The 24,896-nt window shown below is 49.0% G+C and overlaps 1 protein-coding gene across 3 annotated transcripts in view; it reads right to left on the reverse strand.

Moving 5' to 3' along the window:
- The window catches only part of LOC121283585 (cytospin-B-like), a 57,179-nt gene that overhangs the window by 24,469 nt on the left and 7,814 nt on the right, over positions 1–24,896 (reverse strand). For 2 of the 3 annotated variants that reach the window (XM_041198336.1, XM_041198335.1), the window contains exons 2-3: positions 19,989–20,162; positions 15,612–15,747 (exon numbers count right to left, since the gene is read on the reverse strand). In XM_041198336.1, coding sequence (XP_041054270.1) covers positions 15,612–15,747; positions 19,989–20,144 — 292 coding nt within the window. In that variant the 5' untranslated portion in view covers positions 20,145–20,162. The remainder of the gene's footprint in view (positions 1–15,611; positions 15,748–19,988; positions 20,163–24,896) is intronic. The other variant, XM_041198337.1, reaches the window with a different exon arrangement.

The following is a 24,896-nucleotide window of genomic DNA, read 5'->3' on the forward strand; positions in this document are numbered from 1 at the left end:
GAGCTGAGGTGATAGCGCCGGCATGCCAACGCACCAAGGTCAACACTGGCAGGATGGCGGCCGCCATGGAGACCTTGGTCCAGGACATCGCTCCTGCACTGCTGCACAGGCTTAACTCCATCGCCATAGTTGGCTTCCAACAGCGTGCATGCGAGAGGGGTGCTGAGTAGCTCAAATTACTCCAGCTTCCCTTTCTCCACATGGAGTCAACCAGGGGCCCTCAGGCACCCATAAGGAGGAGGATCAGCAGGTGCACATCCCGAGGACATCCACCCCGGTGACTCCAGGGGTGTCCAGCCCATCCGAATCCCCTCTTCCTGTGACCTCAGCAGCTCCAGCTCCACAGGCTGAGGAGGGTACCACTGCCAAAGAGCAGGACCTCGAAAGCAGGCCGGGGCCCTCCAGGTCTCGGTCCTCCAGAGGATGCCTGCCAAAGTCATCACAGACAGGGTGTCACAGTCAGCAGGCTGCCTCCACCTCCGCCATGGATGTCCAGGGAGCACCAAGACCTAGCAGCAGGGTTAGTTAAGGAGAGTTAGTTGCACAGCCTGGGCACGAGTGTTAATCACTTGTACATAATGTTCACTATTGTCAATAAACTCCCAAGACTGTCTCCTTGCCGGTGGCTCCTTGTTCTGATGAGCAGTGTTCTTGTCACTCAGATGTGAAACCTTTCTGCACAAGATAAAGGCAGGTGTCCCAGTCCAGGGCCTCTTCCCTGTGCTCTGTGCAGCCTTCAGGCCACAGTGATGGTCCAGCCTCACACTCCCTGGAAACATTACTGATGCCTGCACCTCGGCGGTGCTGGTCATTGCTGCCAGAATGTAGTGGGCAGGCACCACAGAGTTCCGTCATTCTCTCTGTGTGCTCTCAGCATCTTTCAGGTGGGGCTGGTCCCCATCACACCAGCATCTGTGACCGGTGATGCTGTGCACCAGCTCCTGAAGGGCTGAGGTGCTGAAAGCAGACACAGCATCAAAACTTCTAAAGTTTCATGGCTGCAGAACTTGGTGACACTTTGATGCCTCTGCGTTACTTGAGTGGGGCAGATAAGCTCAGAGCACGAGCCAATCATATCAATGGCTGCTCTTGAACTATCTCAGCTGTGGAGGAATGGTCACTTTCTACAGGTTTCCCTAATGTGTCGCCCACCTTACCCCACCACCCCCCCCCCGCCCCCCCCACCCCCCTCCCCCCAACACTGAATGCTTGTGCACTATATTCAATGGCAGGGCTGAACTTGCCCCCTGATTTCCGCCCCCCCCACCACAAGTCAGACAGAGCAACACTTAACCCTGGCACCCGGCCCCCGAAGGCTGCAAAGCAGCAGGCGGCTCTGGTGAGCTGTGGAGAATGTTGCTGCTCACTCACCTCCAGCTCCCCCAGAGTGAAGGTGGCCAAGTGCATGTTGCCTGGGTGCTGTTGTCAAAACCTCGACCTGCTTCCCCGCTGACAGGGACGGGCAGTCCAGGGGGCACGGAACATTCCGCCCCATGGGTTACAGTTTATATGAAGGCAGCAGCTTATATAATGGGCAGGATGTTCCGTGCCTGCCGGCAGCGGGTGTGATAGGTGGCGGGCATGGACAATATGGGGCTACCAATTCCACGACAGCGGGAAGGCAGGTCACGATTGCCCGCTCGGCCCATCAACAGCAGGCTATGTTTCCTGCCAACGGCCCTCAGGGAGCTCGTTGGAATACGTCAGCATCTCTTCAAAAGGCCATCCCGAGAGGCTCCTGGTTCCCCCCCCTGGACTGCCCGTCCCTATCAGCGGGGAAGCAGGTCGATGGGTTTCACAACAGCACCCAGGCAACATGCACTTGGCCACCTTCACTCTGGGGGAGCTGGAGGTGAGTGAGCAGCAACATTCTCCACAGCTCACCAGAGCCGCCTGCTGCTTTGCAGGTTTCAGGGGGCCGGGGGTGGTCGGGGGACTTGGGGGGGTGGGGCCAGGAGGCCAGGGGGCCGGGGGGCTGGGGGACTGGGGGGGGCAAAGGGGCCGGGGACACGGGGGGCCAGGGTGAAGTGCCGCCCAGCCTCGGAGGCAAATGTTGTCAGGATGGCAGGGGGGTGGGGGTCAAGTGCTGCCCTGGCGCTGCATCCCTCGCACAGGCAATTGAGGTGGGGGTCAGAGTGAGTGAGGGAAGTGGCCACACATTAGGGACACCCCCTGTATAAACTGTCTCAGTTGCAGGGGCCTGGTCAGATCAGGAGCAGCCAGAGTGATATGATTGGGGTCGGGCTCCTAGCCTGCTTGCCTATGCAAGCATCATGGAGGCAGCAAAGGGCCACCAAGCGCTCCAGAGCTTACTCCACCCCTGCCGCTGACCCCACGCCCCCAGCACAGACTGCAAGTCTACCACCACTTTATTGGACCGTGGAGCAGTTGGACTGCACACGTTGTACAATCTCCTCACCAACACTGGCCATGTAGCATCACTGCTGGATTCACAGCCCCTTGCAATCTCAGCATCCCATTGGACCAGTGTCCCCTGTGTCACAGGTGGACAGGGCAGCCATGCAGCGCACTCATCTCTGGCCACCCGAGAGGTGACCAGCACCCTCCGGGAAGCATTAAGGGGCAGTCACACAGGGCCAGGAAAGGTGCTAAATACAGTCGTGATAACCATGTCTCTCTCTCTCTCATGCTGCAGGAGGACCACATCAGGATCATAGATCCTGGTGACCTAGCTGTATGCCCGATGGCCTACAGAGAGCACAGAAGGCGGAGGAGAGAGTGACTGAGGCTTCTGGCTGCACAAAGGCAGCAGCAGCAACCTTAGGAAGAAGGGGCAGCAGGAGCTCCTGCACACGCTGCCCAGGAGCGACAGCGAACCCTGGCTGGTTGGTGCCTAGCAACACCCAGGGTCTGTAGATGCCACCTGCCATTCTTGCAGATGACTGAGAACTGGTGTTACCATCGACTGCACATGTCTAGGGACCTGGTGGCTCATATCTGCCACTCACTGCAGGACTTGGCACCAAGGGGACATGGAGGGCATCCACTGCCAGTGGCTGTGAAAGTGACTGCGGCACTCAATTTCTATGCCAGTGGCTCCTTTCAGGGCTCCACAGGTGACCTCTGTGACATTTCACAATCTGCCACCCACAAATGCATCCATGAGGTTACAGATGCCATCTTCTCCATGGCACACAGCTTTGTGCATTTCACCCAGGACTGGGACAGCCAGGATGCAAGGGCCATTGGATTTGCCCTGATCTCAGGATTCCCACAGGTGCAGGGTGCGATTGACTGCACCTCATGTGGCGCTCAGGTCTCCATTGCTACACTCAGTGGACTTCATCAACCGCAAGGGCTTCCACTCACTGAACGTACAGCTGGTGTGCGACCACCAGAAACACATCCTGCAGGTTTGCACACGGTTTCCAGGGAGTGTGCACGACACCTACACCCTGAGTCGCTTGCAGATCCCTGCAGTCTTCCAGAGTCCACAGAGGCTGCAGGGATGTCTCCTTGGGGACAAGGGCTACCCACAGAGGCCATAGCTGATGACACCCATGTGGTGGCCTCAGACAGCAGCAGAGCGATGTTATAATGAGGCCATGCAGCAGCTCGCAACTTGGTGGAGCAGACCATCGGGATACTGAAGATGATGTTCCGGTGCCTGGACGGGTCTGGTGGAGCCCTGCAATACAGTCCGCAGAGGGTGTCACACATTATCATCGTCTGCTGCGCCCTTTACAACCTGGTGCTGCAAAGGGGAGATGAGCTGGCTGAGGAGGAGATGGTGGAGCTGCACTTCCCCTCGGATCAGGAGGACACTGACAGGGATGAGGGTGAAGGGGTCCTCAATGGTGAAGATGACGGGAATGGGGCTCTCGTAATGGCTAGACGAGGCAGGCACACTCGGGAGGCCCTCATAGCTGCCAGATTTGTGGAGGATGATGACAACATGCAGTGAGGAGACCCCACAGATCCACCTCACATCACAGTTGTGAACGTTTAACTCCAGTCTGGCTTTTGGCAGTGCGAATACCCTCTGAGGATGCTCTTGTCATGGAGATGCAGTGGAGGCCCTAATAGTCGCTCGATCGCAGGAGGATGATGGCAGCATGCAGTGAGGACACTCCATAGATCTTCACACAGCTTCTGAGAACGTCTGACTCCTGTCTGGCCGAGGGCAGCTCGCTTAAGCTCTGCGATCAGGGCCATCTCAGAGACGCAGCCATGAAACTTTAGAAGTTTTGATGCTGTGCCCGCCTTCAGCACCTCAGCCCTTCAGGAGCTGGTGCACAGCATCACTGGTCACAGATGCTGGTGTGATGGGGGCCAGCCCCACCTGAAAGGTGCTGAGAGCACACAGAGAGTATGATGGAACTCTGTGGTGCCTGCCCACTACATTCTGGCAGCAATGACCAGCACCGCCAAGGTGCAGGCATCAGTTATGTGTCCAGGGAGTGTGAGGCTGGACCATCACTGTGGTCTGAAGGCTGCACAGAGCACAGGGAAGAGGCCCTGGACTGGGACATCTGCCTTTATCTTGTGTGAAAAGTTTCATATCTGAGTGACACGAACACTGCTCATCAGAACAAGGGGTCACAGGCAGGGAGACATTCTTGGGAGTTTATTGACAATAGTGAACATTATGTACAAGTGTTTAACACACTTGCCCAGGCTGTGGAACTACTTTTAGCTAACTTTCCTAACCCTGCCGCTAGGTCTTAGTGCTCCCCGGATACCCACAGCAGCGGTGGAGGCAGCCTGCTGACTGCTATACCCTGTCTGTTATGACTTTGGCAGGCATCCACTGGAGGGTCGAGACCTGGAGGGCCCCAGCCTGCTTTCAGGATCTCCTCGGCCAGTGGAGCTGGAGCTGCTGGTGTCACAGGAAGAGGGGATTCGGATGGGCCGGACAATCCCAGAGTCCCCTGGGTGGATGACCCCTGAGTATGCACCTGCTGATCCTCCTCCCTTTGGGTGCCTGAGGGTCCCAGGCTGACTCCCTGAGGAGCCAGGGTAGCTGGAGTTAGATCGAGATACTCGGCACCCCTCTCGCATACACACTGTTGGAAGCCAACTATGGTGATGGAGTTAAGCCCGTATAGCAGTGCAGGAGCGATGTCCTGGTACAAGGTCTCCATGGCGGCTGCCATCCTGCCAGTGTTGACCTCGGTGCATTGCAATGCCGGCGCTATCACCTCAGCCTGAAGATGGACAGACTCCTCCATCGTGCCTTGCAACCTGAGGGTAGGGGACATCCCTTCCTGATGTTCCCGAGCTTGCCTTTGCAGCTCCAGCAACTGTGACATGACCAAGTCCAGAGGCTCATCATCTGGCACGGACTCAGCAACTTCTGGCCTCCAGCAGTCCTCTGAGTGCCAGGGACCTGGGAAGTCCCTGCCTCCACCTGCTGTGGATTAGACAGTGCAATGTGCTCACCAGATTGTGATCCCAAGGCTACTCTAAAGCTAGTTCCCAGCGAGGTGTGTGTCTCTGTGCTGGTGGAGGGTGTGGGTGAGCGCTGTGACGGGATTTCAGGGAAGGTTACAGCAGATTCCTCTTCAGAGGTTTCTTCAGGGCTTGATTGGAGGCCCTGGGCCGTGGACTCTGTCTGCTGCTTCCCAGATGTGCCTGCGAAAGTGAGGGGAGATAATTAGTACACGGCAGTGGGCTGTGAAAGAGGACACATCACTCACAGGTTGTCTGATGGATGTTGCACTGCTGGATCCTCACTTGGTAGAGCAGCACCGACCTCACCATTAGCACAGGACCAGTCCCAGTCATCACCGGCCAGCTGGATGGCTCTGTTTTCAAAGTCCATGAGGACCTTGATTTCAGACATTCCTCCACCAGTCTGCGACCTCTCCCTCTTGTTGTGTGCCAGCTTGTCCTGCATGAATAGAGATGCGGAGAGTGTATCAGGATGCCTGCCAGGCCAGATGATAAGTATGCCTGGCCTGTGTGGGTGGTGAGTGTTCCCATGGATGGGATGAGGACAATGACGGTGAGTGTGAGAGAGTGAACGGTGATGTCCCTTGAACTGGCAGTGAGTGAGGGCCCTGTGGATGTGTGATGGGTTTGTGAGTGTGTGAGTTGAGAGTGATGAGATGAGTGACTTACCCTGGTGGAAAGGAGGAGACCATTCATCCTCTTATGGCATTGGGTGGCAGCCTTCCTCTGAAGGGCGTTGGCACTGACCACCACTGCCACCGCCTCCCAAGCCGGATTGGTAACGTTGATGCCCATCCTGCGGCCAGAGCGTGAGTCCAGGACATCCTGGCAGCCTCCATGGCATCCAGCTGTTGCTCCAGGGACCCGTCATTGAAGTGAGGGAGGGGGCCAGTTCTGTGGTCGCTCAATAGACTGGCCTTGTCTCCCGGGCGGCAGTGCTGAGCTGGAAACACCGAGATATCTGCTTGCTACTGGACTTTAAACATGGCGCCCGGCGTGATGTGGTGGAAGGGTGGCGGCGGGCGGGTGAATGAGGAGCCCACCCGCCATGGAAACAGCGTGTTTCCTGGGAATGCATAAATAATGAGGTGGGTTTGGATGATACGGCGTGAAAACCCACCATCGCGGCCAACAGGTAAAACATCATTATACCCATCGTCTACTGCACGTGGTGCAAATCGGGCAAAATTCCACCCGATGGGGGCAGTTTATATGAAAGCTGCAGTTTGTAAAATGCATACAGTTGATATAATGGGTGTTGTGTATATAATGGCTGCAGTTTATATAAAGGTTGCAGTTTATATAAAGGCTGCAGTTTATCAAAAGAGTGCATTTATAGAATGGGTGCAGTTTATATCAGGCTGAGGTTTATATAATGGGTGCAGTTTTAACCCAGGGAGCTAAGTAGCAGATTTAAAAGCAGGAGTTCAAAGGTTGTAATCTCTGGATTACTCCCTGTACCACGGGCTGGTGAGTATAGGAATAGGAGGATAGAGAGGATGAGTGCGTGGCTGAAGAGATGATGCAGGAAGAAGTTTCCTGGATCACTGGGTCTGGTTCTGGTGAAGGTGGGGCCTGTACAAGTCGGAGGGTTGCACCTGAACTGGAATGGGACTAACGTCCTTGCGGGGAGGTTTGCTAGTGCTGTTGCGGGGGGTGGGGTTTAAAGTAATTTGGCAGGGGGATGGGATACTGAGAGGAGGTACAGTAAGGGGTGATGCACAGCCAAATATAGAGGAAAAACTAAGTCAGTCTGGAAGGCAGAGCAAATATAGACCAGTTAAGGCACAGGCTCGATTGCATCTATTTTAATGCAAGGAGTCTTACAAGAAAGACAGACGAATCGAAGGCGTTGATTAACACATGGGGTAGAATCTTACCTATGGCGGGTGGGCTGGGTGGGAGCGGGCAGGGGCGGGCATGGAGCCGATTAGGCACGCCCAACGTAATGTGCGGCCGGTAGCGCTCAGTGCCACCTGTGCAGGCGGGGGGTTGGGGTGGGGGGGGGGGTAGTGGTGGTGGGGGGGGGCAGTGCGGGGGTTGGGGGGGGGTGCGGGGGGGCAGTGCGGGGGTGGGCCCCGCTCGCCGAAGTGTAAAATGACGCGCGGTGACATCGGGCAGGTGTCCCGACCTCACCACCCCTCATTCCCATCTTCAGTTTGGCGGGTGCGCAGCCAAACTGTCAAAGGCCTATTAGGGCCATTATTGAACTAATTGAAGTGGTTGTCTGGGCTGCCAGTCCGACCTCAAAGTTGGGGGGCAAGTGAAGAGCCCAAGTGGCCTTCACATTTATCATCAAACATCATCCACGCGCGGGATGAGGTTTCATGAAGTGTTTATAAATCCAATAATATTTTTTATTAAAATTCATTGACATGTCCCAGCTCATGTGACACTGTCACATGAGGGGGCGTGTCTATTTTTCAAATTTTCAGTGCCAGACTTAATCTCCCTGAGGCAGCTCTATGCCTCAGGAAGATTTCTGAGCTCTTCTGCACGCATGCGCAAAAGTGCGCAGACCCCGACTCTCCCTCCTCCACCCGCCCACACAGGGAGCACTCAGCGCTTCCGGGTGCGCGTCACACTGGGCGGGCCTTAATTGGCCCGCCCACATAAAATGGCGGCATGCAGCCAATCGTGGGCAGCGATCAACTTTGCGCCTGCTCCCACTCAGCATCCCTGACAGGGAGAAAATTCTCCCCATGATATTGTTGCTATCACAGAAACATGGTTGAGGGAAGGGCAGGACTGGCAGCTCAATAGTCCAGGGTATAGAATCTTGACAGGGTATAGAAGCGTGACAGAGAGGGATATAAAAGAGGAGGTGGTATCGCACTATTGATCAAGGTGTCAATTACAGCAGTAAGGAGGGATGGTATCTTAGAAGGTTCCTCAAATGAGGCCATATGGGTGGAACTTAAAAACAAAAAGAGGGCAATCACTTTGCTGGGAGTGTACTATAGGCCTCCAAACAGTCAGGGGCAGATAGGAGCAGATACGAAGGTAAGTCTCAGAGAAGTGTAAAAATAATAGGGTAATAATAGTAGGGGATTTCAACTTCCCCAATATTAACTGGGATAGTCTTAGTGTGAAAGACTTAGCGGGGGCAGAATTCTTTAAGTGCATCCAGGGGAGCTTTTTGAGCCAGCACATAGAAAGTCCTACAAGAGAAGGGGTGGTGCTGGACCTAATCTTAAAGAATGAAGTCAGGCAAGTGGTAGAAGTGTCAGTGGGGGAGCATTTCGTGGATAGTGACCATAACTCTGTAAGATTTAAGATAGTTATGACAAAGGACAAAGATGGACCAGAAATAAAGGTCCTGAATTGGTGGAATTTCAATATGATAAGGCAGGATCTGGCCAAAGTGGACTGGAAGCAGCTACCTACAAGAAAGTCTACATCAGACCAGTGGGAGTCATTCAAAAAGGAAATAGTGAGAGTTTAGGGCCAATGTGTTCCCATAAAGGTGAAGGGTAGGACCAACAAGTCCTGGGAACCCTGGATGTCAAGGGATATAGAGGATTGGATAAGGCAAAAAAAGGCTTATGGTAGACACAAAGGGCTGAAATTAGAGGAATCCCTAAAGGAGTTTAGAAGGTGTAGGGGTATAATTAAAAGAGTAACTAGGAGAGTGAAAAGGGAGCATGAAGAAACACTGATGGGCAAGATAAAGAAAAATTCCAAGGCATTTTTATAAATATATTAGGGGCAAGAGGATAACCAGAAGTAGGGGCCATGAGGAACCAAAGTGGCAATCTGTGCATCGAGCCGGGAAACGTAGGCGAGGTTTTAAATGATTACTTTTCACCTATGTTCAGTATGGAGAAGGACAATATAGGTGTAGAAATCAGGGAGGGGGGACTGTGATATATTTGAACAAATTAGCACTGAGGGGGAGGAGGTATTAGCGGTTTTAGCTGGCTTAAAACTGGATAAATCCCGAGGCCCAGATGAGGTGTATCCCAGGCTGCTATGTGAGGCAAGGGAGAAGATTGCAGGGGCTCTGACACTATTTTTCAAATCCTCTCTGGCCACAGGAGAGGAGCCAGAGGACTGGAGGACAGTGAGTGTGTTACCATTATTCAAGAAGGGTAGTAGGGATAAACCAGGTAATTACAGGCCTGTGAGTCTAACATCAGTAGTAGGGAAACTATTGGAAAAAATTGTGAGGGACAGAATTAATCTCCACTTGGAGAGGCAGGGATTAATCAGGGATAGTCAGCATGGCTTTGTCAGGGGGAGATCATGTCCAACAAATTTAATTGAATTTTTCGAGGAGGTGACCAGGTGTGTAGATGAGGGTAGTGTAGTTGATGTAGTCTACGTGGACTTCAGTAAGGTTTTTGACAAGGTCTCACAAGGGAGAATGGTCAAGAAGGTAAGAGCCCAAGGGATCCAGGGCAATTTGTAAAATTGGATCCAAAAGTGTCTTAGTGGCAGGAGGCAGAGGGCGATGGTTGAAGGTTGTTTTTGTGATTGGAAGCCTGTGACAAGTGGTGTACCGCAGGGATCGATGCTGGGACCTTTGCTGTTTGTAGTGTACATTAATGATTTAGATGTGAATGTAGGAAATATGATCAGTAAGTTCGCAGATAACACAAAAATTGGTGGTGTCGTAAATAGTGAAGAGGAAAACCTTAGATTACAGGATGATACGGATGGCTGGTAAGATGGGCAGAGCAGTAGTAAATGGAATTTAATCCTGAGAAGTGTGAGGTGATGCATTTTGGGAGGACTAACACGGCAAGGGAATACACAATGAATGGTAGGACTCTAGGAAATACAGAGGATCAGAGGGACCTTGGTGTACATGTCCGTAGATCCCTGAAGGCAGCAGCACAGGTAGATAAGGTGGTTAAGAAGGCATATGGGATACTTGCCTTTATCAGCTGAGGCATACAATATAAGAGCAGGAAAGTTATGATGGAGCTGTATAAAACACTAGTTATACCACAGCTGGAGTGCTGTGTGCAGTTCTGGTCACCACGCTATAAGAAGGATGTGATTACACTGGAGAGGATGCAGAGGAGATGCACCAGGTTGTTGCCTGGGCTGGAGCGTTTCAGCTATGAAGAGAGACTGGATAGGTGAGGGCTGTTTTCCTTAGAGCAGAGAAGGCTGAGGGGGGACCTGATAGAGGTATACAAAATTATGAGGGGATAGATAGGCTAGATAGGAAAAAACTTTTCCCCTTAGCGGAGGTGTCAATAACCAGGGGGCATAGATTTACGGTAAGGGGCAGGAAGTTTAAAGGGGATTTGAGGAAACTTTTTTCACTCAGAGGGTGGTTGGAATCTGGAACTCGCTGCCTAAGGGGGTGGTAGAAGCAGGAACCCTCACAACATTTAAGAAGTATTTAGATGAGCACTTGAAATGCCATAGCATACAGGGCTACGGGCCAAATGCTGGAAAATGGGATTAGATAGGTACTTGATGGCCAGCATGGGCACGATGGGCTAAAGGGCCTGTTTCTGTGCTGCATAACTCTGACTCTATGATTCAGTTTATATAAAGGCCGCAGTTTATATAAAGGGTGCAGTTTATATATTGGGTGCAGTTTATATAAAGGTTGCAGTTTATGTAAAGTGTGCAGTTTATACATTGAGTGCAGTTTATATAAAGGTTGCAGTTTATGTAAAGTGTGCAGTTTATATATTGGGTGCAGTTTATCTAAAGGCTGTAATATATGTAAAGTGTGCAGTTTATATAATGGGTACAGTTTATATAAAGGCTGCAGTTTATGTAATGCGTGCAGTTTATATAATGGATGCAGTACATATAAAGGTTGCAGTTTACATAAAGGGTGCAGTTTATATAAAGGCAGCAATATATATCATGGGTGCAGTTTATACAACGGGTGCAGTTTATATAAAGGCTGCAGTTTATATAAAGGGTGCAGTTTATATAAAGACTGCATATATATAATGGGTGCTGTTTATATAATGGGTGCAGTTTATATAAAGGTAGCAATATATATAATGGGTGCAGTTTATATAAAGGCTGCAGTTTATATAAAGGGTGCAGTTTATATAATATGTGCAGTACATATATATAAAGGTTGCAGTTTATATAATGGCTGCAGTTTATTTAATGGGTGCAGTTTATATAATGGGTGCAGTTTATTTAATGGGTGCAGTTTATATAATGGCTGCAGTTTTTTTAATGGGTGCAGTTTATATAATGGGTGCAGTTTATTTGACGGGGGCAGTTTACACTTAACAATTTCTCCTTAAACTCCTCTCACTTCCTCCAAATAAAAGTTGTGGCTATGGGTACCCTCATGGGCCCCAGCTATGCTTGTCTCTTTATGGGGTATGTGGAACATTCCTTGTTCCAGTCCTACTCCGGCCCCCTCCACAACTCTTTCTCTGGTACATCGATAATTACTTCGGTGCTGCTTCGTGCTCCCGTCTGGACCTGGAAAAATTAATTAATTTTGCTTCCAATTTCCACCCCTCCATCATTTTCACATGGTCCATCTCTGACACTTCCCTTCCCATCCTTGACCTCTCTGTCTCAATCTCTGGTGATAGACTGTCCACCAATATCTATTACAAGCCTACCGACTCCCACAGCTACCTCAACTACAGATCCTCACACCCCGCTTCCTGTAAGGACTTTATCCCATTCTCTCAGTTCCTTCACCTTCGTCGCATCTGTTCCAATGATGCTACCTTCAAAAACAGTTCCTCTGACATGTCTTCCTTCTTCCTTAACTGAGGTTTTCCACCCACAGTGGTTGACAGGTCCCTCAACTGTGTCCAGCCCATCTCCTGTGCATCTGCCCTCACACCTTCCTCTCCCTCCCAGAAACATGATAGGATCCCCCTTGTCCTCACTTATCACCCCACCAGCCTCTGCATTCAAAGGATCATCCTCCGCCATTTCCGCCAACTCCAGCATGATGCCACTACCAAACACATCTTCCTTTCACCCCCCCTGGTGGCATTCCGCAGGGATTGTTCCCTCTGGGACACTCTGGTCCACTCCTCCATCACCCCCTACACCTCAACCCCCTCACACAGCACCTTCCCATGCAACCGCAGAAGGTGCAACCACCTGCCCCTTCACTTCCCCTCTCCTCACCGTCCAAGGGCCCAAACACTCCTTTCAAGTGAAGCAGCATTTCACTTGCGCTTCCCTCAATTTAGTCTTCTTCATTCGTTTCTCCCAATCCAGTTTCCCAAACATTGGAGAGACCAAACGCAGACTGGGTGACCTCTTTGCAGAACACCTTCGGTCTGTCCGCAAGCATGACCCTGACCTCCCTGTCGCTTGCCATTTCAATACACCACCCTGCTCTCATGCCCACATGTCCATCCTTGGCTTGCTGCAATGTTCCAGTGAAGCTCAACACAAACTGGAGGAACAGCACCTCATCTTCCGATTAGGCACTTTACAGCCTTCTGGACTGAATATTAAGTTCAACAATTTTAGATCATGAACTCTCTCCTCCAGCCCCACCCCCTTTCTGATCCCCCCTTTTTTATCCAGTAATTTATATAGATTTTTCTTTTCCCACCTATTTCCATTATTTTTAAATGTATTTCCATCCATTGTTTTATCTCTACCTTTTAGCCTATTTCGATCCCTTCCTTTCATCCCACCCCACCCCCACTAGGGCTATCTGTACCTTGCTTGTGCTGCTTTCTACCCTTAATTAGCACATTCCTTAGATAATATCACCACCTTCAACACCTCTTTGTCCTTTTGTCTGTGACATCTTTTGGTTATCTCCATCTATCACTTGCTCTACTTGTCCCCCCACCCGCCCCCCCCCCCAAACCAACTTATATTTCACCTCTCTTCTATTTTTCCTTAGATCTGTTGAAGGGTCAATCGGACTCGAAACGTTAACTGTGTTCCTCTCCGCAGATGCTGAAGGACCTGCTGAGTTTTTTCAGGTATTTTTGTTTTTGTTTTGGATTTCCAGCATCCGGAGTTTTTTGCTTTTATCTTAGCAGTTTATTTAATGGCTGCAGTTTATATAAAGGCTGCAGTTTATATAACAGGTGCAGTTTATTTAATGGGTGCAGTTTATATAACGTTTGCAGTTTATATAATGGGTGCAGTTTATATAATGTTTGCAGTTTATATAATGGGTGCAGTTTATATAATGTTTGCGGTTTATTTAATGGGTGCAGTTTATATAATGTTTGCAGTTTATATAATGGGTGCAGTTTATATAATGGCTGCAGTCTATGGCTGGAATTTTTCCCTTGTCGGATGGGCTTGGCGGGGCGTTCGGGAGGCGGACTGCCGCCTGCGATCAGCTCCGCTCCGTGATTTCACGCGGGTGGGTCAATTAAGGCCTGCCCTACGTGGATTGTGAGTGGCAGCGCTGAGCGCTCCCTGTGCGGGTGGGGGGGGGGGGGAGCGGGCCTGGTGTGCAGTTCCCTCATGCGCGAGAAAGAGTGCTTCAATCTCCCTGAGGCACAGAGCTGCCCACTCGTGGATGAGGTTTCCTAAAAAATGTAAAGGCCACTTGACCTTTTCGCCTGCCCGCTAACCATTAGGTTGGACTGGCAGCGTAAATTTGAATTTAATTAGCTTGTTAATGGCCTTAACAGACGTTTCAGTTATCAGTGGGTGCGCAGCTGACTCTGGCACCTGCCCGCTAAACAAAACATTGAGAGACTGCCCAATGTCATCGCGTGTCATTTCACGCTTGGGTGTGTCGGGCACACACCCGCTCGCCCAGCGTAATATTCTGGCCTATATAATGTTCAGGGCAGCAGGGTCAAATCTGGCCAACTTGTTCACTGAGGTCGCTGTCTGCACCACAGCCAGAAGTAGAAGGAAGGCGGGGGCACTAAGATTTGGGGGGTGTCAAAGCTTCAGGGGGATCACATCCTGGGGTGAGGCGGGGTCACTACCCAGAGGTTACATGATTGGACAGGGCAGGCTGTTATTGCCCCCACAGGGATCGCTGTATTTAAAATGACATTGCAATCATTGGCATTCCCAACCCCAGAGTATTGTGGATCCTCCACCATTGATTTTATTCAAGATGGAAATTTGACAGATTTTTGGTTCCTCGGGGAATGATGTGGGGAGCCGGTGGCAAAGTGGAGTTGAGATCAAAGATCAGCTGTGACCAGTTCCGCTCCTCAATCCGGTATCCCACTCCCTCTAATCTGGAAGCGATGTTCCCCTCCCTCCACCCAAACCCAGGAAGCAGCTGGGTGCCTGCCTCCAAGCAGTTGGCAGCTTCCCCCTGTGGCTACCCTGGAAAATGACCCTCAACTTGACCTATAATTGGGTAAGTTGGCCCCAGCCTCTGTGCAGCCAAACTCCTGCCACCCCACGGCTGGGAAAAGGACCTGTCAGCAGGACCGTTCACCGGCATTTTACCAGCACCCGTCTTCCTCGCCCATCAACTGGGCACCAGTCAAATCTCCCCTGAGGAGTCAGGCCCAGGCACACAAAGGGTGGAGTTTAATGCCCTCCCCGGGGCGGGTTTATTGGCTGGGGCAGGGCAGTTAATCAGGTGGGAGGGTGACAGGCGTGAGGAGCTCACCATCTTCATGCCTCCACCCTGATTAAGTAAGTGACAGGTAGGCCCGTGGAGAGCCGAGCCACACCACTGCCAACTGAGGCCATTAAGTGGGTGATTACTGCCCTGCTTAGGGGCCTCATCCCATGGCCTCTGACATTGACCCAGTGACCCAGTGGCAGGCGAGAGTGAGGATGACATGCAAACCCGTGTGGAGTTGCTTGAGTGCCTGGTTGAGAGACCGGGCTTTGGGACGGGTGAGGGAACACAGAGGGCCTTCTCCCTGCCCTTGCTGCTGACTGCCTTCCCCCATGACCCCCACCCTGGGACCTCCCCCCGTCTTCCATCATTGATCTGTGGCCTAGGATCTAGGGATGTTGCTACCATTCAATAGTCCTCCATTGGCCAGCAGCCCTTGGCAGACAGGACTTTCGCCCCTGGGGTCCTTGAACCAGGGGAAGGCCTGCTGCTGTCCAGTTAAGTGGCACATAACATGGTGGCCCTTTCCAAAAAGGTAAGGCTCCTGCTGTTGGTCAAGACCTCCATCACCTCCATTAAATCCAGTCCAAACAGTCACAGATGGTTCCTGGCGAGGCAGACAGTGCGGCCTGTAATGTATTCCCCAATCCCTCACCTCAGGCGCAGTCTCCATTTGGTACAATGCCTGGCATTGAACTCCCCTGACCTTGTGACCTCCTACCTGATCTGTTCTTTGCCCTGTCCTCAGTGAGCTCATCAATGGTTCCCATGGTAATTGTTTTCTTTAGTCTCGATGAGCTTGAGGTCAGGCTGCCACTGGACTTTGACAATAAATCATTGCTGCTTTTACTCTTCACCTGAGGGAAGAGATTGGAAATTAGTGGCAGAATGGTGACTGTCTCACTGCAGCTCACTGACAGCTCATTACTGTAGAGTATTAAATGCAGTCCCACCTTGTGTGAACCATCACAACACACACCCACACACACACACACACACAAATCCATCACAGACTCAGGAACATAGGAATATGAGGAGGCCGTTCAGTCGCTTGAGCTTGTGCCAACATTCAGTTGCATCACGGCTGATACATAAGAGCATACATACGAATGTATGAATTAGGAGCAGGAGTAGGCCACTCGGCCCCTCGAGCCTGCTCTGCCATTCAATAAGATCATGGCTGATCTGATTGTTGCCTTAACCCCACATTCCTGCCGACCCCCAATAACCTTTCACCCCCTTGTTAACCAAGAATCTATCTTGGTCTGCCTTAAAAATATTCAAAGGCTCTGCTTCCACCGCCTTTTAAGGAAGAGAGTTCCAAAGGCTCACAATCCTCTGAGAGAAAAAATTTCTCCTCATCTCTGTTTTAAATGAGCGACCCCTTATTTTTAAACAGTGACCCCTAGTTCTAGATGCTCCCACAAGAGGAAACGTCCTCTCCACATCCACCCTGTCAAACCCCTCAGGATCTTAAAGATTTCAATTAAGTTGCCTCTTACTAAATTCCACTGGTTACAAGCCGAACCTGTCCAGCCTTTCCTCATAAGACAACCCACCCATTCCTGGTATTAGCTGAGTAAACCTTCTCTGAACAGCTTCTAACGCATTTACATCTTTCCTTAAATAAGGAGACCAATGCTGTACACAGTACTTGTGCCCTCACCAGTGCCCTGTCCAACTGAAGCATAACCTCCCTACTTTTATATTCAATTCCCCTCGCAATAAATGATGACATTCAATTAGCTTTCCTAATTACTTGCTGTACCTGCATACTAGCCTTTTGTAATTCATGCACTAGGACACCCAGATCCCTCTGTACCTCAGAGCTCTGCAACCCCTCACCATTTAGATAATAAGCTTCTTTTTTATTCTTCCTCCCAAAATGGACAATTTCACATTCGCCCACATTCTACCCCATTTGCCAGATCTTTGCCATGTTCTTAACCTTTCTATGTCCCTTTGTAACCTCCTTACATCCTTTTCACAATTTACTTCCCTAACGATCTTTGCATCATCATCAAATTTAGCCACCATACCTTCAGCCCCCTTCATCCAAGTCATTTATATAAATTGTAAAATGTTGAAACCCCAGCACTGATCTGTAACTTAGTTCCATTTACCCATCTGTGCCCCATATCTGTCAATCCCAGCGTTGAAATTTTCAACCATCACCAGGGGCAGGATTTTTCCCTTGGTGGGGGTGCTCACTATCACATGAGCTGGGACATGTTTTTAATTGAAAAATGAAGTTTTTATTTGATGTTTATTTGCTTTAGGAAACCTCATCCCGCTCGTGGAAGAGGTTTCCTAAAAAATGTAAAGGCCGCTCGGCCTTTTTGCCTGCCCGACAACGGTAAGGTTGGACGGGCAGCTTAAACTTGAATTTAATTAGATTGTTAAGGGCCTTAATAGGTCTTCCAATTATTGGCGGGCACACAGCCGACTCCGGTGTCTGCCCGCCAAACGAAATATCACGAGACTGCGCGATGATGTGGGAATGCACGCCCGAGGTCATCGCACGTTATTTTACACTCAGGTACGTGCCCGCCACCAAGCGTAATATTGTGCCCCAGCATTCACAGTTGTTTGGAGGAGAGAGTTCCAGATTTCCACTCCCCTTTGAGTGAAAAAGTGCTTCCTGAACAACCTGGCTCGAATTTGAAGTTTCAGCCCCCTTGTTCTGGACAGCCCTCACCAGAGGAATTAGTTTCTCTCTATCAACCCTATTGAGTCACTTAATCATCTTAAGCACCTCAATTAGATCACCCGTTAATCTTCTAAACTCGAGATCCAAGTCCAGTCTATTCGAACTGTTCTCATAATTTGACCCTTTTAGCTCAGGGATCATTTTGGTGAATTTCCAAGGCTGCTATCTCCTCTCTGAGGTGTGCTTCCCGGATCTAAATGCAGTTATAATCCACATGGCGCCTAAGCAAAGCTTTGTGCAACTGAAGCATCTCTCCCAGCTCCCAGTGCACCAGCTCCCTTGAGGAAAAGGCCAACATTCCACTCGCCTTTCTGATTACATTTGATATCCGTTAGCTAGATTTTAATGGTTTGTGTACATGCAGACTCAAATCCAAATATTCAGCTTTAATTTTCAAAAATGCAATGTGGTTGACATCACACTTCACACAGTGAACACCATCAGCTGTAGTTATGACCACTGAGTATGTGTTTTCTGTTTCCATACATATAGATTACGTAATTAAACCAAAAATGCTGAAAATACACAACACATTAATCAGCCTCAGTAAGAGAAAGACCAATTCATGTTTACTAAGGTCAAATTCTGGAGAAGAACATAAACTGTAACACAGACAGAGACTGGAAGCACACAGTCTTATGTACGGCCATGGGTAAACCATACGGGTTCCAAGCCACATGCTACTGACATGCCGCACCTCACCCACACACCACACATCTCCCCACACTAATCTCTCCACAAACACCCCATCTCCACCCACACACCTTCCCACACACACCTCTCCCCACACGCACCTTTCCCCACACACACCTCTCCACACACACACCTCTCCCCACACACTGCATCTCTCCCAACACACACCTCTCCCCACACACATATCTCCCCACACACATATCTCCCCACACACCGCAAACTTTCCTGCACACTGCATCTCTCCCCACGCACTGCACTTGTCTCCAAAACTGCTTCTCTCCCCACACACTGCACCACTCCCCAAACATCACATCTCCCCCATACCTCTCCCCACACACACCTCTCCCTACACACATCTCTGATTACACACTGCACCTCTCCCCACATACAACTCTCCGCACACTCTGCACCTCTTCCCCACTCACCTCTCCCCACACACTGCAAACTCTCCCTACACACTGCACCTCTCTCCACAACTGCACCTCTCCCCACACACACCTTTCCCCACACACTGCCTCTCTCCCCAAACACACCTCTCCCTACATACATCTCCCCCTACATACTGCACCTCTCCCCACACACCGTACCTCTCCCCAGCACACTGCACCTTTCCCCAGCACACCATACCTCATCCCACACACAGCACCTCTCCCCACACACACCTTACCCCACACACTGCACCTCTCCCCTGCACACCGTACCTCTCCCCAGCACACCGTACCTCTTCCCAGCACTCTGTACCTCTCCCACACACCGCACATCTCCCCAGCACACTGTACCCTTCCAAACACACTGTACCTCTCTCCACACACTGTACCTGTCCCCACACACTGTATTCTTCCACACACACTGCACCACTCCCCACACACTGTACCTCTCCCAACACACCGCACCTCTCCCCAGCACACCGTACCTCTCCCCAGTACACTGTACCTCTCCCCAGCACACTGTACCTCTCCCCAGCACACTGTACCCTTCCACACACACCGTACCTCTCCCCACACACTGTACCTCTCCCCACACACTGTACCTGTCCCCACACACTGTACCCTTCTGCACACACTGCATCTCTCCCCACACACTGTACCTCTCACCACACATCGCTACTCTCCCCAGTACACTGTACCTCTCCCCAGCACACTGTACCCTTCCACACACACCGTACCTCTCCCCACACACCGTACCTGTCCCCACACACTGTACCTGTCCCCACACACTGTACCCTTCTGCACACACTGCACCTCACCCCACACACTGTACCTCTCATCACACATCGCTACTCTCCCCAGCACACTGTACCTCTCCCCAGCACACTGTACCCTTCCTCACACACCATACCTCTCCCCAGCACACCGCACCTATCCCCAGCACACCGTACCCTTCCGCACACACTGCACCTCTCCCTACACACCATATCTCTCCCCCCACACCACAGCTCTCCCTGGCACACTGCACCTCTCCCCACATGTCGCATCTCTCCCTGGCATGCTTCATCTCTAAATGGCACCCAGCACACCGCACACCCTCTCCCTGCTACACCACAGGCATCATGTGAGGATGGAGGAATTAGGTGGACTGAATAGTTCTGAAGGATATACATGGGAATGTATCACAACGTAAGCACCAGGGGAGAAAGTCCATCACCCAGTTGCTCCCTGGACTGTGCCATCCCACACCAGCGGGGCTGTGTCATACCTTGGTGAGCTGGGAGTGGGTGGGTAAGGAGGACGCATAGTTTGAGGACTTTGTTCCAGATGATGTGAGACTGGCAGCTCTTGGCCGCTCCATGCTGCGGCTCCCCTGTTTGCTCGCTGGAGTCACAGGCTTATTCACTGCGCCCTTCATTTCCATTCATCAGGGTAAGTCTGACTGAAAGAGATCACAGAGCAGACCCACGAATTAGAGCAGACAACAGACACTGAGGAACTATGAGAGTCCCTGACTTGTATCCTAACTCAAAACAAGGCTACATCGGCTCCTGATCCATTAATGGCTCAATTTTAAAATTCTTATCATTGTTTTCAAATCTCCCCATGGTCATTGTCCCTCTATTATGCTTCCCTCCTCCAGCTTCTGCCATCGCTACGCTCCTCCCATTCTGACCTGTTGAACATCCTCGATTTTAATCACTTCACCGTTGAAGGTTCTGCCTTCACCCTTCGATTAGGCACTTTACAACATCCCAGACTCAACACTGAGTTCAACAATTTCAGTGCATAAACTCTGCCCCTCCATTTTGTTTCCTTCTTCTTTGCCCATTTCGATTTTAACCTTGTTTATCTCGCTTTGCTTTCAGAATGGCAGCTGTTCATCATCCTTCCATTCACACCTCTTCCGAACACATTTCTTTTCTCTTTTCTTTTCCTTTACTTGTCCCATTACCACCAACTCTTATCTTATTTAATCCCTCCTGTCTTCTGCCCTATGGAAGATCTTCCCTTTTTTCCCCCACCCTTCCACCGCCCCCAACCTTTGACCCTGCTTAAAACCTATTACATTTTTAACTGTTCCCAGTTCTGATGTAAGGTCATTGCTCTGAAGCATTATCTATCTTTCTCTCTCCACAGATGCTGGCAGATTGCTGAGTATTTCCAGCATTTGCTGTTTTTATTTAGAATTTAACAGGTTGTTTTCTTTGTGGAATTTTTGAGCCAATCCAGAAGGTGTGTTTAGGAATTTGGTTTTAAAGCAATTGTGGTTTTTATGTTTTTTGTTTTAAGCCTTGAGGCAGTGATAGAGTTACTCCATTAAAATGTGAAGTTTGCTATCTCTTTAAATCTGGCAGAACCGACTGCTCCAAACTGAGCTCACAATGCTTTTCACACTAGGGACATGGGATAGCTCACCTATCCTTGCCCTCCCCTAACCCATTGTCTTCACCTCACTCACACAAGGATGAAATCAGTAGTGAGAAATGATCTATGCTCAGAAGATCAAGGGGCAGGATTTTCCGGTTCCACCAGCAGTGGGCATCGCTGTGGGCGGGACAGGAAAACTTGGAGAGCGGCCAAAAGTCAATTGACTTTTGGTCACTCTCCAAATTTTACCATCCTGCCTGTGATAATGCCAGCGGGAGTGGAAAATCCCAGCCAAGGTGTGGAATCAGTTTTGGGTGGAGATAAGAAACAGCAAGGGGTAAATGACACTGGTGGGTCTAATTTATGGGGCCCCCCCAATAGTAGCCACACTGTAGGATGAAGTATACATCAAGCAATAATGGGGGCTTGTAAGAAAGTTATTGAAATAATTGTGAGAGGTTTTAACCTTTATATAGATTGGACAAATCAAACTGGCAAAGGTAGCCTGGAGGATGAGTTCATTGAGTGTCTCCTGGACAGTTTCTCAGAACAAAACTTTTTTTTTCTTTTATGCATTCACAGGATGTGGGCTTTGCTGGCTGGGCCAGCATTTATTGTCCATCCCTAGTTGCCCTTGAAAAGGTGGTGGTGAGCTGCCTTCTTGAACCGCTGCAGTCCATGAGGTGTAGGTACACCCACAGTGCTGTTAGGGAGTTCCAGGATTTTGACCCAGCAACAGTGAAGGAACGGCAATATATTTACATGTCAGGATGGTGAGTGGCTTGGAGGGGAACCCATGCGGTGGTGTTCCCATGTGTCTGCTGCCCTTGTCCTTCTATTTTAGATCTGGGAATGTGTAAAGAGACAGGATTAATTAATGATCCCTTTGTAAAGGATCCTCTAGGGAAGAGTGATCATAAAAAGGTGGAATTTCATATTCAGATTCAGGGTGAGAAATTTGAGTCTCAAACTAGTACCTTAAACTTAAATAAAGGCAACTACAGAAGTATGAAAACAGAGTTGGTTAAAGTGGAATGGGAAAATAGGTTAAGAGGTAAGATGCTCACAAGAGAGCGGCAGATATTTAAGGAAATATATCATAACTCTCAACAAAGATATATGAAGGAAAGACTCTATGAGAAAGATGGGCCATCATGGCTAACTAAGGAAGTTAAGTTAAATTGAAAGAAAAGTTGTGCAATGCTATGATTAATGGTAGATCAGAAGGTTGAGAAAATTTCAGAAACCAGCAAAGAATGACTAAGCAATAAAGAGGAAGAAATTAGAATATGAGAGCAAACTGGCAAGAAATATAAAAACAGATATTAAGAGTTTCAATAAGTATTTAAAAAGGAAAAGGGTAACTAAAGTGAGTGTGGGTCCTCTATCCAGTAAATCTGGGGAATTAGCAACGGGAAATAAGGAAATGACGGAAGTGTTGAACAGATAGCTTGTGTCTGTTTTCACTGTAAAAATGACAAATACCATCCCCTTGTAACTCCAGAGTTGAAAGGGAGAGAGAACGCTAAAACAATTACAATCACCAAGGAAAGAGTAGTGAGAAAACTATGGGCTGGATCCTGCCCATGGATGAGGTTTCATAAAAAATACAAAGGCCGTCTGGCCTATTCGTCAGTCCATCAACCGGACAGTTGAGCAGGCAGTGAAAAATGCAAATTAATTACTTGTTTAAGGGCCTTAATAGGTCTCTTAATTGTTCACCTCTTGCACAAGCCCGCCGACTGAAAGATCGCGAGAGTGCACGATGATTTCGGGATCTCACCTGACATTGTCACACAAGATTTCACCCCCATTTGATGAAAAATTCTGCCCAGTGAGTTTAGAGGCTTTTGGATCTCTTGGGGAGAGATGAGGGTTGGGTGAGAAGCATCAAGTGAATGCTCAGGAATTCACTAGAAGAAAACCATTTGCAATTGTGCCAGGTTTGTGTCAAGCTAGTGGTAACTCTTCACTGGTTTATGTGTCCGTAAAGGTATTGCTGGGATAAAGGAATAGCAGGAATTTGAATCATCTTCTTGTGTTTGTATTGAGATCTTTCCAACCTTTTTGTTTGGTGAAATATAGTTCATTTTTCTTGTTTTAGTTAATATTTTATTCTTTGCATTAAAAATTCATCAGCAGACTCTTGTGAAATTGTTCAGTAACTTATTTTCATGATTTCTAAAAAAAAATTGTTAGGATCTATCAAGCCAGGTTTCACTCTAGGGTCTGACTTGCCCAGTTTTAACATCAGCTGGGAACAAAGTGGGGGCTCACCCCAGGATCAAAAATCCTCAGATTTAAGTAGGATATGTGAATCCAGTAGAAGGGAGCTGTTCCGGTAAGATGGACTTCACTTGAACCATGCTGGGACCAGTATCCTGACAAATCAAATAACTAGGGTTGCAGGGAGGGCAGAGGGTTCTGGAGAGGGAATAGGTAATGATACCCAGAGTGTGCCAGGAAAGGAAAGAGTGTGCAAACATAAAAAAACAGCAACAAATAGTCAAAGGAGGAAAAAATGGTAAAAAGGCACAATTAATGGCACTTTACTTAAATGCATGTAGTATTCGGAACAAAATTAATGAATAAATGGCACAAATAGAGATTAATGGGTGTGATCTTATAGCCATTACAGAGATATGGTTACACAGAGATCAAAGCTGGGAACTAAATATTCAGGGGTATGTGACTTTTTGAAAGGACAGGCAGGAAGGAAAGGGTGGTGGTAGCTTTGCTAGTACAAAATGGAACAAGTATGATAGCCAGAAATGATCTTGGATCAGAAGATGTGGAATCCATATGGGTGGAGGTAAGAAATGACAAGGGAAAGGAGACACTGGTGTGAGTGGTCTATAGGCCCCCTAAGAGTAGCCATGCTGTTGGACAGAGAATAAATCAGGAAATAATGAGGGCATGTAAAAAAGACAGCATATTAATCATGGGTGAATTTAATCTCCATGTAGATTGGGAAAATCAACTTGGCAGAGGCAGCCATGAGCAAGAATTCATTGAGTCCATTTGGGACATTTTCCTAGAACAATATGTTGTGGATCAAACCAGGGATCAGGGTATTTTCGATCTGGTAATGTGTAATGAGGCAGATTTAACAAATTATCTCAGAGTAAAAGATCCCCTAGGAAACAATGACCATAACATGGTACAATTTAGCATTCAGTTTGAGAGTGAGAAGCTTAGTTTAGAAACATCTGTGCTAAACTTATGTAAGGGTAGTTACAATGGGATGAGGGCAGAATTGGCTGCAGTGGACTGGGAAAGGAGTTTAGCAGAAAACACAGTTGATGAACAATGGCAGACATTGGAGAAAATAGTTCATGACTCACAACAAAGATATATCCCAGTGAGGAAGAAGGGTTGCAGGAAGGAGATAAACCAACAATGGTGAACCAAGGAAGTTAAGGATTGTATCAAAGTGAAAGAAAAAACATCCAATGTAGCAAAGATTAGTGGTAAGCCAGAGGATTGGGAAAGTTTTAAAAACCAACAGAAGATGACCAAAAAAAAGTGGGAGAAAATAAACTTTGAGAGTAAACTAGCAAATAATATAAAAACAGACAGTAAGAGCTTCTTTAAACATATAAAAAGGAAAAGAGAGGCCAAAGGGAAAGGCCCCTTAGAGAATGAGGCTGGGGAAATAATAATGGGAAACCAGGAAATGGCACAGGGGTTGAATAAATACTTTGCATCAATCTTCATAATACAGTACACCTACCTAAAACCAGAAGTGAGAGTCAATATCTTTTAAAGTTATGGATGGTTTGACAAGATTTCCTGATATGGTGCT

The sequence above is a fragment of the Carcharodon carcharias genome, chromosome 10, assembly GCF_017639515.1.
Source record: "Carcharodon carcharias isolate sCarCar2 chromosome 10, sCarCar2.pri, whole genome shotgun sequence".
NCBI classification, from domain to species: Eukaryota; Metazoa; Chordata; class Chondrichthyes; order Lamniformes; family Lamnidae; genus Carcharodon; species Carcharodon carcharias.